Source organism: Corapipo altera, unplaced genomic scaffold, assembly GCF_003945725.1.
Source record: "Corapipo altera isolate COAL_440 unplaced genomic scaffold, ASM394572v1 126, whole genome shotgun sequence".
Classification (NCBI taxonomy): domain Eukaryota; kingdom Metazoa; phylum Chordata; class Aves; order Passeriformes; family Pipridae; genus Corapipo; species Corapipo altera.
Genome location: NW_020884937.1, coordinates 842,761 through 859,236, shown reverse-complemented (window position 1 = coordinate 859,236; position 16,476 = coordinate 842,761). Strand labels below are relative to the sequence as shown.

The 16,476-nt window shown below is 47.2% G+C and overlaps 1 protein-coding gene across 1 annotated transcript in view; it reads left to right on the top strand.

Annotated features, from left to right (window-relative positions):
* VILL (villin like) overlaps positions 1-16,476 on the top strand; it is a 40,270-nt gene that overhangs the window by 2,205 nt on the left and 21,589 nt on the right. Inside the window, exons 2-4 of the mRNA XM_027660611.1 lie at positions 11,555-11,636; positions 12,818-12,892; positions 14,962-15,158. Of these exons, the coding sequence (XP_027516412.1) occupies positions 11,568-11,636; positions 12,818-12,892; positions 14,962-15,158 (341 nt within the window). The 5' untranslated portion in view covers positions 11,555-11,567. The remainder of the gene's footprint in view (positions 1-11,554; positions 11,637-12,817; positions 12,893-14,961; positions 15,159-16,476) is intronic.

Sequence of the window (16,476 nt, the reverse complement as noted above, 5' to 3'; positions counted from 1 at the left end):
GCTCTGTGCTGAGGCTCTGCTCTGTGCTGAGGCTCTGCTCTGTGCTGGGGCTCTGCTCTGTGCTGGGAGCATCCCACTTGACCACAAGCCTTTCCTCAATTTTAATAGAGCTAAATACAAGGTGGCCCACTTGGAAGCAGAGCCCTGAAATGGCCTGTGCAGTGAAGGGAGCTCAGGGCACAGCCAAAGCCTTGATGCTACCTTGGTGCCTCCTGCCCCAGCTGCATTTTTGCCATCCTTGACCATCCTTTGCCACCACTGACCTTCCTCAAGGTCCCTCCGTTGTCACAGGGAATGGGCTCTTTTGCAGCCTTCTGAAATTTGCTCTGGAACGACAAACCCACAGATTGGGCTTTCCATTTATGAAAAGTCCACCTTCACAAGGAAGGACTCCAGTGTGGACACACCCAAAATATCTCGGCTCCAGCTCTTTGTTTATTCATGTATATTCTTTAGCTTCTGTTGGCCCCTCTGAGAAAATAATCATTCAGTCACAAGGGGATACACTCTCCCACAGGTCATTAAAACTTCTCTCTCCATATAAGACAACCCTGGAAATGGGCCTAATTGTGGTTTATCCTGGATGATTATACATTTCTACTGTATTTCCACCCATTCTGGGTGTAAAAGGAATGCAAAAAGGGGTGAATATTGTCGCTAAGTCTCTTGTTTCCTTCAGTCTCAAAAGTCCTGTGCGATGTAATGTTAATTTCCAGCACTGGATGATGTGCATCCGATTCAGCTGCCTTGATTTCCAGGGGCCTCTGCTTGAAACAGAAACCCTGCCATTTGTTATCCATCTTTATCTGAGCCTATTCACACTTATCTGAGGCAGTGCTGGGCAGAGTGACAGTGGAACTTGTTATTACCTTATATCCACGTCAAAGACGTGAGGCGTGGGGGATGCTAAATTGCATGGTTGAGCTCCATCCTGGGCAGTTCCTTGTGGAATGAGCTATTCAGAGCAGTCGACCTCTTCTACCTAAAAATGTCCTGTTGCCATGCCCTGGCATGAAAGAATAGGTTTGTGTCTGGCCCTTTATTTAAAACTGCTCTTACAGAAACAGCTGAACAGGGTAAGAAAAAGGCAGTGTTAGAAAACATGTTCTTTTTTGGGTTATAGGGACTACCTAGATACCCACCTTCCCTTTGGGAGTGTGCTAGAGCCTGAATTACTGTACTTTGTTGCTATGGAATAGCTGTCTGGATATGAGCTGATCCCACCCATCCCAGTGTTTCAGATGCCTGGTTCCCTTCCTGGTGCTCAGACACAACTCCCATTGGCAGCTCCGGGTGCAAGAGTCGTTCCTGGAGGAATGACTATTTCTGAGGCTGTTTGCAGTATTTCCAGGGATGTTTTATTCATTTGGCTTTGTGCAGGTGACATGCTGCTCTCTCTGCTTTTATTTCCTCACACTGGCTGTCATTTCTGCCCAGAGGGGATTGCACACCCTTCCCATGCCCATGTGCTGTGGTCCCGTGTGGACTTGGTTTCACTTTTTATGCCAGGCAAGTGGCAGATGCACATCTTGGGAGTGAGGCTCAATGATCCTTGTGGATCTTTCAGACTCAGGATATTCTATGATTCTCTGGCTGTCAGATCTCCATGGGCTGGGACTTTGCTGCAGGAGCCCCAGAGCTGGGCAGCACGGGGTTTAGATCACATATTGGTGATGTACCAACACCACCCATCACACAGCACATGATACCACAGGGGCAAAGTTACACCTCCTTATTGCCCTATGTCCCTCTTCCCATTATTCCCAGTCATCCACCCCATGTCCATTTGCCCCATTGTTTCCCTGGATCCTTTTCCTACCACAACAGAGAAGAACCACTGAAAACCATCTTGGGAAGGATGGTGCTCCTCAAGGAGCAGTCACTTAGAGTGAGGAGAGGCAGGTGGAGGCTGAGTGGCACCCCCAAAATCACAGGAGGACCAAGGGCGACCTCACAGCCCGTCCTGGATTGAAAGGGCTGGATGAAACAGTGATAAACACACCATGTGCATGGTGCTGAACATAGGCCTAGAGGATGTCTTAGGTCAAACCACCACAGAGGATAACACCAGTATGGGTGACTGCTACCAAAAAGGCATGTGGTGCTGGTGTTCCATTGAGAGGAGATCCCATGAAAGGCTGGCTCTGTTCCCGTGACCTTAAAGCAACTATATCTTGGCTCAGCACCCTGTCCCAGTGGAAGCTTGGGTGGAGTTGGTTGGTCCCCACTTGTCTTTACACCAGTCAGGTGTCTTTCATCAGAGGTGTGTCAGCCAACACACACAAAGGGTGACTGTTCCTTTGCAGCTCAAGAAACAAACCTTCTCCCTAAAAAAAATCGTTTACATCTCACCGAGCCAGCAATGGAAATGCGGAGTTGCCTATGGAGGACCCTGCTTAGGTCCAGGTCAATTCATTTGCAATCCAAAATGGAAACCTGCTTGCTTTTTTTTTTTTTTTCCAGAAGTCTTGGTTTTCTCTTCCCAAGGTTTATATCGCACTTGCAGGTCTGAACTAGAACAAAAGTGAAACAGTCCCTTCCTTTTGGTAGTTAATATTAATTTTGCTGCTTTCCACTGGAAAGTGTTCTGGAGAGTAGTTCTCTGGCTGGTCTGAGGGGAGCCAGAGCAGCACCCCTGCTCCATCACCATCAAACAAAGGTCCTGAGAGAAAGGGCTTATTGAACTACACTCATTAAACCATGCACCAGGAAAAACTGTTCTTTATCTTGCACACACACATGTGTGCACATATATACATGTGTGAATTCTTACAATAAATAGGAAACTGTTATGTGCAGCAGCAAAAAATGTAACTCTTGGACTTGTTTTTTGAGAAGGATAGGCCAGGTGGGCACTGGTACTTGGGTTTAATCAAGATTTTATTTGAGGTATTTGTTTCAGTTCACACTGACAGATCTGTCAAGCAGAATCTCAGGGCATAGTGGGTGGGACTGAGCCCCCACACTCTGAGAGAGCTGGAGGGCAGCATGGCCAGCTGGGCTCTCCATCCGGATTTTCCCTCATGGACCAAGGGGACAGCGAGTCCCTCCTGACCAAGATTCACTGGATCTGCCCTAGACCAACCATCAGGATGAGGGAAACCACCCAGAGGCAGTCCTCCTCAGACTAAAGCACCTGAAACTGGGTTGGATGAATCCCAGCCTCTAAGCCCCCTCTCCTGCCCCTTCTCCAGGCTCTTTTAAATCTGAAGAGGAAGCAGTGGCCTTTCCTCAGTTTCAACTGAGAAAATGCCTTCATTTGAGAGTTTCACCTCAACTTCCAGCTGTCACATACTTCCTGTGAGCTTTTGAAGTGCAAGTGCTCCCCAGGGCTCAGGAAGGCCTTGCACAGGTGAACAAACACACATTCTCTCCTCCCTGATGTCTCAGCTCTGGTTTTCCTTACCTGCAGCCATGAGGTTAAATAATGCTCCGTTAAAATACTGATGTGGGAGAGGATCATAACTTTTTTTCTTGGAAGTGGTGGGTAATTAGAACTTAGTTAGAGAGAACCTGAACCACTTCCCTGAAAGCCAGGAAGAGGAATTAAAATGGCTTCAGCTTTGTTTTCCTTCTGCGTGCGTCTCCTGCCCTCCCCGTGGCACGAAGCCCTGCCTTCGGATGCAGCTCTGGTCCTGAGCCAGGAATCTCTCCCTTTCACTAGGGGAGAAAGAACTGAAAGAAAGGAGAGATTTGTTCCTAATGAATTGGCAAGCTACCTGCTCACCTTTCCCTTGGGATGGCTCCGTGCTGTTACTGACTCAAAGACCTTACAGAGAGGAGCTGGAGGCGCAGTGGATACCTCTGAAGTAGTTGTGCACCAAGCTGGAGTTTATCATTTGACAAAAGGGCACCTGGCACCACACCAGGGCAATGCTGCTTCAAGGGGCTTGTGTGCAAGAGGCTTTTAACAGCTTCCTGTGCCTCTGTTTTTTTCTCACGGATCTTCAGAGGGCAGTGGGTTTGCACTGAGGGAGTTTGTTACTGGTCACAGAGACTGATCTTGGGGGAGAAGTTACTGCAGCTCAGCCTCTGCTGCTGCTTCTGAGAGCTCTGAGTCTGTCCAGGCTGCCCTCACCCTGCAGAGATGCTGCCTGCCTGGGAGAGCCTGCTGCTTTCAAAGACATCCTGGGGAAGGAGGACTTCAGGAAACCAGTCAGTCATGAGCTGTGTGGGTGCCCTGACCTTCTCTGTAGAACACCAAGGGCTGCTGTCCCCCACCTTCAGCCAATTTGCTCTCCCCTTTCCAGAGCCAGTCACTGCTGAGCACTGGGCTCTGCATCCAGAGTGATGAATGTGGAAACTCAGACCACATGACTTGGGAGCTGTGGCTGGCTCCCTGATTTAATTGTCAGGACATTGTTCTTACATTGTGAGAAGTTTCCTGGGACAATGCGGCTCCACCGTTCCCAGGAAAAATAGTGGGTTGTTAGAACTTTAGAGGGAGCACTCAGAAATAGCAGCAGTTTGGGGAAAAAAAAAAAATCTGCTCCTACAAATCAGTTTCCCAAGACCATCTGGTTGAAGACCAGGCTGCTGGAATGCTACCAGTAGTGAGATAAACAGAGAGGGACAAGCGGGATCATAAAGAGAGGTGTGGAGAGATGAGCAAGATTTCCTGAATGGAGGGAGGTGTTGAACTAGAATTTATGGCAGGTGGAAATGCAGCTGCAGGGACTAGTCAGAGTCAGAGGAGATAAATCATGAGATGCCTTCCCTTCTAAATCAGATGTCCTCTGAGGAATCTGAAGAGGCAGATGAGATACGGGCTGAGGGCTGTTGCAACTGGGAAGGGGGGTATTTCCCAGTAACCCGGTATTTCCCTGTGTTCTTTGCTTTTATGTAAGGATGAATGAAAGGACTAGAGGATTAGTGTTAAGTCCACCTGCCTGTTGCTCACAATGAGCTGAAAGGTAAAGCTCACAGCCCCAGTGGCTCTCTGGGAATGACTAAGTATCAGCTACTAAGCCGGAGGTGCCAGAAATGGACAGGAGGTGAAGGCACAGGTTATAAGAAGACACACTAAGATGAAAGTCTGTTTCTTGGTAATGCCTAGGATGATAGTTGGAGATGGAGTAAATTTCTATGATTCAAGAGACAGCAGCTGGATCCAGGGAACACTGGTCAGCTTTTGTCAGACAGGGGAGAATGATTACTGGTCTTTCAGAACCTGAGAAATTACTTGGCGAGGTGAATCCAAGTTTCTGCATCCTTTGAATTTACTGAATACGGAATTCAAACCTTTCTTGGGCTGTAGAGCTCTTACAGTTTGAGAGCCCATCATTAACATAAAATCCTCTCAGTGGTTCTTTTCATCCCAGTCTCTTAATTCTTCACTCACATTAATCCTAAACCGACTTTATCATCTCAGTCCTCAGCCCTTGCCCCATGAGCAAAGAACAGAAAACACCAGTCACCTGTGATGCCAGGTAGCTGCTTGAATGAGATGTGGTGTGGTGATCCCTGGCAGCCATTCATGGAAAAAGGGAAAACCTTCCCACCTGAACCCAGTGAGGTTCCTTCTTAGCTCCAGAGCCACTGACCCTGAGAAGGTGAGCACAGTCTTAGTTCATCCCATCCAATACTGCATCTCAAGTTTTAATCCAGTGCTACTTAAGAGAAATCTAAGAAAGCCCTTCAACCTGTTTCATGATCCGCCCAGATGATTTGGTAGCATGGATGTGGGATCTTTTCTGACCAGTGGAGGTGGCTGAAGCATGAGGGCCAATCCCTGTTATTGCCTTAATGCCAAACTGATGGGAGAGAGCATCTTGCTGGAAGTGCAGCATCTGAGCAGGGGCTTGTGGTCACAGACCCCAAGGGGCTGAGCCCAGAGAGCACATCCTGGCCATTTAGCCATCTCATTTCAAAGACATTAAGTCTTCCAGCTTCCCTAATAAGCTGTTCCAATGTTTAATTGCCCACCATGATCAGAAATAGCATCTTATTTCAAGGCCTGTTTTACGTAAGTTTAGCTGCCAGGCAACAGCTCTTTCCAGCAAGGCTGAAGTGCTCTCTGTGGTCAGCCAGGCATGTCTGTGCAGAGCTTTCTCCTTGGTGTGTCAGCCACACCGAGGTCCTGAACTTGGACCTCACTGGACTTGGAGGAGGAGGATGAGCTGACTGGGCTTTTTCATTTTTTTGCCACCCCCCACAGCACATATCCCATTCCCTGCCTCATCACCACATTCCAAAACATCCAACATGGGTTGGAGGAGGGTATTACGGCTCTGAGTGTGTGACAACATGAGACAGGAGACAAGCTCCATTTCTGGATCTCCCTGCCTGTCATTTCCACGTGAGGTACACGCTGCTTTTTCTCCTCTTGCAATGGAAGAATAAAAGACAACTTGCACAGGTTGAATGCTGTACTCTGGACAGTCACTTGCTAGAGACAGTCACTGTTCCCAAGCTGTAGCTGGTGAGCCACACAAGGTAGTTCAACACTGAATTTCATTCCTCTGGGCAGAAGAAGAGTTAACCACTCTCTGCTCTGCAAACAAAACATGGCACCTACTTGGGCCCAGATGCCCAACTATAATGGAGACAATGAAAGCAATTCAGCAGCCCTGGTTTACCTCATCTAATGCCAGTCCATGTATTCCCAATAATTAGGCCTTTCAGCCTGGAAAGGCTGGAGCCACAGCTGCTTCCTATTTTCCCCAAAGCTGTACAGAGCATTAGTCATTTCACTGGGGTTTTTTATTACCGTGACTACAGCCCCGTAAGTGTGCCGCCAAAACCCAGACAAGCCAAACCAGCCTGGATTCAGAACGTACTTTGGGAGCTTGAAATGTTCTCCTGTCCCCCTTTCTGAGTCCTGGTTTTCCCTCCCCACCCAAACAGCTGGAGTCTGCCTGAAGAAACGTCCTGCTAAGGTCTGGGCTCTGTACACGGGCCAGGCTGACCAAAGTGAAGCAGTGATTGCTGGCACTTCCATCCCAACTATTAATCATTAACCAGCCTTGGGAGTGACCTTGACACTTAATTAGTCATCTAGTCCTTCCTGAAGGCAAAGCTTTTCCCCACACTGTGCTGGTGGGAGAGGGGATAGGGACTGTGTTTAGGAGTGTTGCTGTGATTTTGGCAGTGCATGAAGGGGAGTGGGTGTAACAGAGACACATCTGCCCTCATGCACCAGCTTTTTTTGCCTAAACTGTGACAGGGAATGTTTTGCTTTTACCTCTGGAGGTTTCAGGTTGTCCTGATGGTAGCATCTGGTCGAGGCCAGACACTGGTGTTCTGTTTCCAAGTCCTCTGCCCTCAGTCAACAGCAGCATTTGTTCTTTGCAGCTTAATTTGTAGCATCTTAACCAAGGGGTGATGACCCAGCAGATCAGCTGCAAGCCAGAAGTTGCCTTTGGTACACAGTGGCCACCTATCAGCCTGCCTTCATGGTGTGAACTTTTCTCCTCTTTCCATGGAGAGAGTCCCTGGAAATGGTGGCAGTAGGACAGCTGGTCCTGGAGGTGGAAATGGTGTAGCTGAGTGTCACTAATGTGGAGGCAAAGAGGTGAACTACACCTGCCTCTCCTCCCTTCACAGGTAAAGCTGTGTCTGTGTACAAGGAAGCAAATGTCCATCCCCATAACCAGTTATTTTCCCCTGTGAATTCCTGCCCCAGAGGTGGTTGACTCACACTTCTCGCCAAATTGCATTTCACCAACTGCTGGGCAAAACTGGTTTGACTGAGGCAAGAACTACCCCAGACAGTGAACCTTCCAAACCTCTTAACGGCCCCTTTTTTACTTTTCTCTTTTTAAATTAGAAAAGTTTTTGCCCTTCCTGGTTTCAGAACAGATGGGAAGTTTTCACTCCATTAATACTGGATTTTATGTCTGGACAGGAGTTGAATTATGGGATCATCTGATTAAAAACCCACATTAAATCATTAATGAAATGAGCTGCTCGATTATATAAGTCATATTCCTATTATTTCTGACTTGGCCACCGGCCGAAAGAAGCTGGAAAGTCCAGAGAAACAGCCAACCTTGACTGTGATTCACACTCCCCCAGCTAAATTGCTAAGGAGGAAGGGAGGGACAGCATTTCCCAGAAAAGTGAGGACCAACACTAATGGGCAAGTTTGAGATGGAGAAAGGAGCCCCAGGAGTGGGGGAGATCCAAGGTCCCTGTTTTGAGTCAGATGGGTTTGATTGGGAACCTGCTGGCTGTTTATCGGAGGGTTTTGTCCAACACAGCTGCCTGTGGTCAGAGGAATCCCAGCATCCTCCGGGTTAACTTTTCCAGGAGAGGCTGGGGTGCTGGGGGAAGCAGGGATATCCAGCTGTGTCTCACAGCTGGCCAGCTGCCGCTTTCCTGTGCTGTTCCCAAGCAGGACGCCTGCTCCTTCCACAAGGAGCAGTGTCGGTGTGGCTAAAATCTTCACTGCCCTGAATTCTCCCTCAAATGTAGACGTCTTCTTCACTACCTTTGTTTTCAGGTTCTGCCTGTTTTGATGCTGGAAGGAAAAGCCCTAAATAAATTAAAAAGATAGCTGAGGGGAGGACGCTTCACTTGGGTTTTTCTTTGATAGGGACCTTTTGAATGCAATATTAAAAGAAAGGAGAGGTCTTTTGGTTAAGGGTCCAAACTGAGATCATGTTTCTGGCTTCAGTTCCTGGTAGCCCTGGACTCCACGGTAGGTGAGTCAGGATGCCATTCAGAACACTGTATATCTCATCTCCTCTGTGGACACTGAAATATCTTCCAGGATCTGACGTGTAATCTGTGTGGGTCTCGATTACCTTTCTGGGAACTGAGACGAAAAATGTCTTTTTTTGTCCTTGCTATTTGTTTTCTTGCCTGGAAGGTATCTGGAGGACTTGAGAGGGAGATGAAAGTTGCTGAACGTGCCCCTGCTAGGGACACAAGGCTACACAGATTCAGTCTTCAAAAGTCCTGCAGATCTGTGTTCAGGAAGGAGTGAGCATGTCTGACTCCTGTTACCAGTGCTGCCAGACTGTGGCTCCCTGCTCAGTTAACAGAGAGGTGTTGGGGCTGTGCTCAAAACATCCCTGGAAATACCTGCATCTTCCCACTGCCTGTGCAAGGAGCCAGGATCTGGCAGCTCTGGGCTGTGGAAGATCTGGATGGACCGATGTTCCTACTTAGAACAGCAATTTTTGTGCTCTTACTTAGTGTGCAAACTCTTCAAGACAGCCAACACTGCTTATGGCTTATGGTGCCAAGTGCAGCACATCTCTCCGTGCTCTTGTAAAACAAACAATAAACACACCTTCTGGCAGGGGACCATCTGTCTCTGTCTTTTCCCTCCTTCGGAAGAAGCTGCTTCTATGGCTTTGTGCAATAGCTTCCTTTATCTTCCATCTCACCGTGGCGCAGTGGCTGTGCCACGTTGGACAGCCATGGATAGCTCTGTTCCTTCTTGTGGGTAGCTTCCTGCAGCAGAGCAGAGGAGAGCAGGAGATGCCATGGCCCACAGTCAGTGCAGCCTTTTCATCCCAGGACAGAGCAGAAAAACGCAGTCAATCGAGTTGTTGTTGTTGTTTTTAACACAGCACAATCGTTCAGTCTGTCATGAGCAAATGCAAGTCGAGGGAGGGCACTGACAAATGAATGCAAGGCACAGGGATCAGTGAGCCGTGTGTCCTCTCGAGGCTGGGCCCTGATTTGTGAGCAGGATTGACTCACAAGGGAAAGGCTGATATGGGTCTTGCCCTTACGCAAACACAGCCTGTCCTGTGGCTGCTGCAGCAGAGCTGAGCTGCTCAGGGGGCACTGCCATGCTCTGTGGGACAGCCAGCTCTGTTAGGATACAACTCCATGTCTTCATGTACATTGGTTTGGGATTTGATTTGCTTCAGGAGGTTGCTGTGTAAACAAGCTGGGTTCAGAATTTGTTTCTTGAGCAAAAGCTCAGCAGTAGGAACAGGGAGCATAGCTAAGGGTGGTCATCTTTTCTTTTCACTGCTGGGAGATATGAGGATGGATGGGAGACCTCCACCCACGAGAGAGGCACCAAAACCATCTCAAATGTTCCCAGACACCCTTGTGTGGGCAACCTGAAACCTACCTCTTCCCCATACAGGCAGCAGAGCTTAGGAATCTGCAGAGCTACCTGTAAAATAGACATCTTGGTCATGGACTGGGTCACTCCATGTGCTCTGCTGACTGTGCTGGCTGTGTCTCCACTGACCTTCATGCAGCTGAGGGCCTGGTGCCCTACCCTGAGATACTTGAGATATCTGAGATGCCTGTCTTAATGTAGACCTGAATCTGGTCCTGAAGTAGAAAAGCTTCATTCCCTGGGCTCCCAGTGCCCCAGGGTCAGAGTACCTGCCCTGACCTCCAGCCATAGGTCCAGGAGGTCTCCTGGAGGGCCACTGTTGTCTCCTCCTGTCACAGGAGAGTAGAAGGCTTAGACAAAGTTTTAGAGCCTTGCCAATGAGTCTCGTGGCGCAGAAAGGATTCCCTTGCTTTCTAAACTCCTTCTCAGGGAAGGGTTTAGGTGTGGCTGAATCCCATCTTAGCCCAGGACTGTGTTAATGGTTTAAATTTAAAGGAATTATAGAGGTGTGATTAAACCACTTTGTCCCACAGGTTTTAATGAAGACAAAACAGAAATTCATTTATATAAATGAATTATTTATTATGACAAATTAACAAACAGGTGAACAGACGAAAGATCCTGATCAGAATTATTTACTACACAGTGTGAAAGCAAAAAAAACCTCAAAATCTACTAGTAAAGTGTTATATAACAAAGTAATATAGTGCACTGTAAAACAATTATATTAAAGTAGTTGTATCGAAGCTAGTAAAAGAAACAATCATTAAGTAGAGATTGATATAACTTATCATATAACATGCAGATCTCTCTCTTTTTCTTAACCCCTGGGGAGTAACCATGAAGAGGCATCCCTGCTTCACAGGAGAAGCTCCACACTTCAAGGAAGTATGTGGAAGAATCTACTATATGGAAGTTTTATAGTTGTGATGATGGACTGGTAGTCACAGATTTACAAGCTCGCAGACTCGCTTATCTGTCACATCTTGTTTCAAAAAAGGATGTATATTCTAAGTCTGGTGAACCAGGATGGTCTTAGCATAATTTAATACCAAGACAGTGACCTGGGCCTGGTGCCAGCAGCTGAACTTCTGTGATAGCTTGCATGATGGCCTGCATGATGGCTTGCATAGTATGCATTATTGGATTTTAGGTCTGTCCAGGGTGGACCATCCTGCCACACCTCCACCCCTCACGCCATGGTGAGAACAAAGCAGTACTGAGGTCAGGTCCAGCCCTCTGGTGAATGCCTTCCACCTATTCACATTGGGTGAGAATAATCCCACACCAGAACAGCAGCATCCTATCCAATCTTTGCTGGGCCCCCCATGAGCATGGGTAGCTCGGGAATGGGGGTTCACCCCCCTTAACTGTTGATAGTCATCAGAGAGAGAAAGACACATAGAGGTGTGAATGATCTGTATTAAACCTCCAGTGAGTCAGAGGAGCCCAGCTGACCAGCACACCTACTGCTGTATCCAATTATATAGTTATTTTGGTTTTTCTTCTTCCTTTGCCTTCCAGCTCAGACCGCAGGATGACAGACGGCGACACAAATCTCCCAACCATTGAGAGAAAGCTGGGACTGCAGATATGGGGTATAGAGGTATGACAAGAGGCACTGATGGCACATGTCCTCTGCATGTCTGGGGGGGTGTTTTACATTTCAGGGAAGAGGTATTCTTGAAGAAATATGTGTGGGAAAAGAAGGTCTTACAGATAAGGTACAGTGGGAAATAGAAGACCCAATGTCTCCCTCTGAAACTTTCCACATGTTATTGTTTTGGTTTCCTGCTCTGTAAAACGGGGATGATAATATTGGCTAAGGAAACAGGAATGTGGTGGGGCTGAAACTCTCCCTCCAGCACCCAGAGGCTTTCCTTGCTTCTTTTAGGAACCAATACAAGACTGCTTTAGCACACCAGAAATTCCCTGTTTCGCCGAGAAGATGGGTTATCCGTAGGTAGCCTTAGTCTATACCAGCAGCTGCCACAGGGAAGACACTTATTTTTGTGACAAAGGCATTCCATGGTGCCTCTTTGTACTTCATTCTTGTCTTCCTTACTTTGGGTCACTGCAAGGAGAAATCCTGCAACCTCTGAGTTCACCTTCTGCTTGTGGAGGTGTTTGATTTTGGATTGGAGCTGGGCTGTGCTCAATTCTGCCTCTCTCTGGCCCAATTCACCAAGAACATTGGAACCATTAGCCTGCAATGAGAGTGGGTATAGACTGAGGTGCAAAGTCCACTCGGGAGAACAGTGGGAAGGGGATCCAACACACATCTCCAAATGGGACTCATCAAGTCCCAACTGTGTTCCAAATATCACAATCTTTGCCTTTTCATTTCTCTCCAGAGCACTGCACTAAGCTGCTTTCCAGAGGATCTGTAATTAGAGCCATGTGGGTTCACAAGGGTCAAGCTGGTATGCTGGGAAGCAAGTCAGGACACCAGAAGAATGCTTGTCTCTAATTTCAGGGAACCACAGGGCCAGTTCCAGCCCAGGAGCTGAGCATGGACTAGTGGGTGGCACATCCAGACACCTGTGCTGGGCAGGCATGGCTGGATAATTATGCACTTGAGCCAGAGGAAGTGTGCAATTACGGTCTGGAGGGGTGAGGGGCACATCAGTGTCCTCAATTCTGCCTTTCCTCAGCATTGCTGGTTCATCCTTCTCCAAACCCTGGTTGTCACCTGAGTGTTTTGGGCACCTCAGCTGTCCTGTTTCACACGCATCAACTTCTGGCTTTTAAGTTCCAGCAATGACCCAAACACTGATTTCCTTACAGAATATGAAGATGGTTCCTGTACCTGAAAAGGCTTATGGGACCTTTTTTGAAGGAGACTGTTACATCATTCTGCATGTAAGTAAGACTAGCAAACACTGGTCTCTCTTAGGCAGCTGGTCCAACTCTTTTTCTTTAGCTCTGACTTGGTACCTAGGTACCCTCTCTGGTGGCAAAAGCACTGTGGGTTAAAGTGGTTGTGCACCTGTGTTCACCATCTAATCATGGATATGAACCAAACGTGGCTGTTGCAACAACACTGTCTGTTTAGTAAACCAGAAGTCCAGGGGAACCAGCAGTTCATTAAAAGTGTTTATCTTCTAATCAACTCAGTCATGCCCAGCCATGGAAGAATGGCCAATGCATTCCTGACAAACTGAATCAAGGCCCACATTTGCATGATTTATGGGAGTCTTCTGGGGATGTGAGAGGTGGCCAGCTGGAGGGTCTCATTTTCAGCAGGTGATGTGGGATATGAAGGTGTTCCATGTCGTGTGTCATGTAAGTAGCAGAGAGGCTCTACAGCCCTTCTCATGTCCCCATTAGGACATGTCATCAGTCCCACCCAAATTTGGTCCAGACCTGCTTGCAACCAGCTGAACCCAGGTTAGGCAGAAGCATGAGGGACTTCTGAGAACCAACCCTGCTCTGTGGGCTGTGCAAACTGCCTTGTGTTCCCGAAGTTCAGTGGGAGGATGATGTGTTACACCCACCTCCTAGGATTCCTTCCAAATCTCTTCATCTGCACAGAGCAATCCAGGTCCCATTGTATCAAAAAAACATCCATATGGTGGAAACCAGAAGCATTTCCCACTTCCTGGGTCTGAGTGTCCCTCCTGCAAACATCCCCTGTCAGTGAAGAGACAGCAACGCCTCCACTATCCCACAATAACCAAGTGCACATCTGCTGTATGTCAGGCTGGGATGGGAGGCTGGGATGGCACCACAGGATGATCTCCTGCTCAAGTTCACTATGCACATGCCTTTATGATACATTTTGAGTGCTAAATTGATTTGGTTGCAGCCACCCAAAGACATGCTTAGAGCAGGATATGGATGTCCTTGCAAGGAGCTGTCAGTATAAATATGGATTTTGATGCTCAGAGGCTCAGCTTCTGTTGCAACAGCTTCCCCAGGTAGAAGAGCCCTTAATTAGCCCAATACCCTCCTTTGCCCCTGAAGACAGGAAGGTAAAAATACTCATCTGTGAATTCTGCTTCTTCACTGGAGTCTCTCCAAATAAGGATTGTCCTCGGGACAATGGGACTTTGATCGTCTTAAATAGCAATGTATTGAATGGAGCAATTTTTCCACAAATTAATTATCTATGCCTGAGGAACTGAGCTGTATTTTATTTAAGTTCTTCTGCTGTGTTTCACTGTGTGCACAAAGCAAATAAACAGAACTCAGTGTCAAATCCAGCTTACAAAATGAGCTTTTATTGCCTTTCCCAGGCGTCCACGATGGGGTTTAACACAGTAGGCGCTGAAAAATAACTGGCACAGCTCATGTAACACTAAGCACACCTGTTCCTCAGCCCGCTTGCCTCCTTATTCTGGGCTGTTGGGTTTTTCTGTAATAAGATGAATCTCAGCATGCACACACCAGCTCAGCTCCGTTTGGAGTTATGTCTGTTTTGCAAGTCAGCAGGAATTCTGATGCAGTTTGTGTTACTACGTCGTGTGATACACGAGAAAGACAACAGGAAAGAAAGGGTAGTATCTCCAGGCAAATAAATAGGAGTGTGCATTAAATTTCAAAAGGTGATCCATGAGAAGAATCTGCTCTAAGTTTTAGTATAAAACTCTACAAAAGTGGGACAGGTTGAACGCATTAATTTCTGTAATTGCACAGGTCCTCGGTTTTCCTTGATAAAGAGCTATGAAAGAATATCAAGACAGAAACATCCTTCAGTTCAATATGTACACAAAATCCATAAATGCTCTCCTAATTAAGGAGAGCTCCAGGCCGAGCTCCCAGGAAGTATCTGAGGCTCCATCTTCTGTCCCCTTGCCCAGGAGAAGGGCACAAGTAGGAAAGAGCTCCGTGATCACTTGGTTCTGTCAGGTCTCCCTGGCCAGTGATATTTGAGACACACATATGTGGACTGTGAGTTCATCCTGACTTGTCTTTCCCACCTCTCCCAGACCAAAAGAACCTCTCGTGGCACCGCTGTGGATTTGCATTACTGGATTGGGAAGGATTCCTCCCAGGATGAGCAGGGGGCTGCAGCCGTGTACGTCACCCAGCTGGACAGCGCGCTCGGGGGGAGCCCTGTGCAGCACCGGGAGGTCCAGGGACACGAGTCTGAGACCTTCCAGAGCTATTTCCGCAACGGCATCATGTGAGTAGCTCAAAATACCCTGCAACGAGGTGGGTTGTGGCTTTTCTACATCATCAGAGACATCAGCATTTCAAAAAAACCTGAAAAAAAGGGTATTGGCACTGAAGCTGGTTAAAATTCAGAACAAAAGTTTCCCATTTTCAAATAATTGTTTGTAACATTGAGTCTGGAATCGTGTCTCTGCTGGTCATTTTCCCAGATATTTTCAGTAATTGCATTTTAACCTCCCTCTTGTTCACCCTAGGGTCTTCCTTCCTCTCCTCCTCACACTTTAGATTAAAGTGCCCATTCAGGGCACTTCAGACTAATATCCACCTTGAAGTGAAATACTGATTTGGCTCATACTGGGAGTAATATTCCTACAGTGAAAGGAAAGTTTGACTCTGAACCACTGTCATCTAAAAGAATCCAATCTTGTGGTGTTTGCTCACGCTGAGGTTGTTGGAAGAACTCCAATAGCTCTCCTCCAGAAGGGTCTTCTTTGGCAATAAACAGCCTAAGTGCCTTTATTTTAAACAGCTGAAAAAAATTCAGATGAAAACCCACCCTGAGTCAATACCTCCATCCCAGTCTGGCTTTTGAGATACCTCTGCTTTGTGCATTTCTAGAACCTCTCATGAGTTTCCTCAGAACTTTTCTGAGACGGAAAAGTGCTTTTAACCTCGTCTAGGGATGAGTAAGGAAGAATGAAGGACTGAAATTCAGACCTTCATAAACAGTCTATTTGGAAACCTGTCTGCCTCTGAAATAATTATAATTTGGACTTCATCTTGGTCTAAACCACATCCCTGTGGTCAACCAGGAAGTCTGAGGCAGAATGAGAAATTAAAGCAAGCTCTTCCCTTTCCACATCTTGTCAGGTGGACTAATCACCAGAGCATCCTTCTGTGGATATCTTAAACTGGGCCAAACAAATCTAAAGTGCTGTGAATCACTCACATGGCTGACCATATTTGCCAGTCTCTCCCAAGCTGTGATAAAATACATACATTACCCACATGGCAAAAACTATAAACAGCAATTGTCTCTTTTTCTCCCATAAATGGCAATGACATCATGTCAATTATTACTATAGCATGAACAATGGATCTGTTTTCTAAAAAGGTCTAGGATGTGTGGAAGTGGGTTAGACTTGCCCAGAATCCATTATAAAGGCTCTGGGACTTCCTTGGGGAGTTGTGTCCTCTCAAGGTGTGAAAGTTGCACAGAAGGGAGGGGATGGCATCATGCAGTGATGTGATGCAGTGCTAACAGTGGCTGTTGCAAGGTGTGTGTTCAAAGATGGAAGAACGAATTTGGGGGATAAAATCTGAGAGAA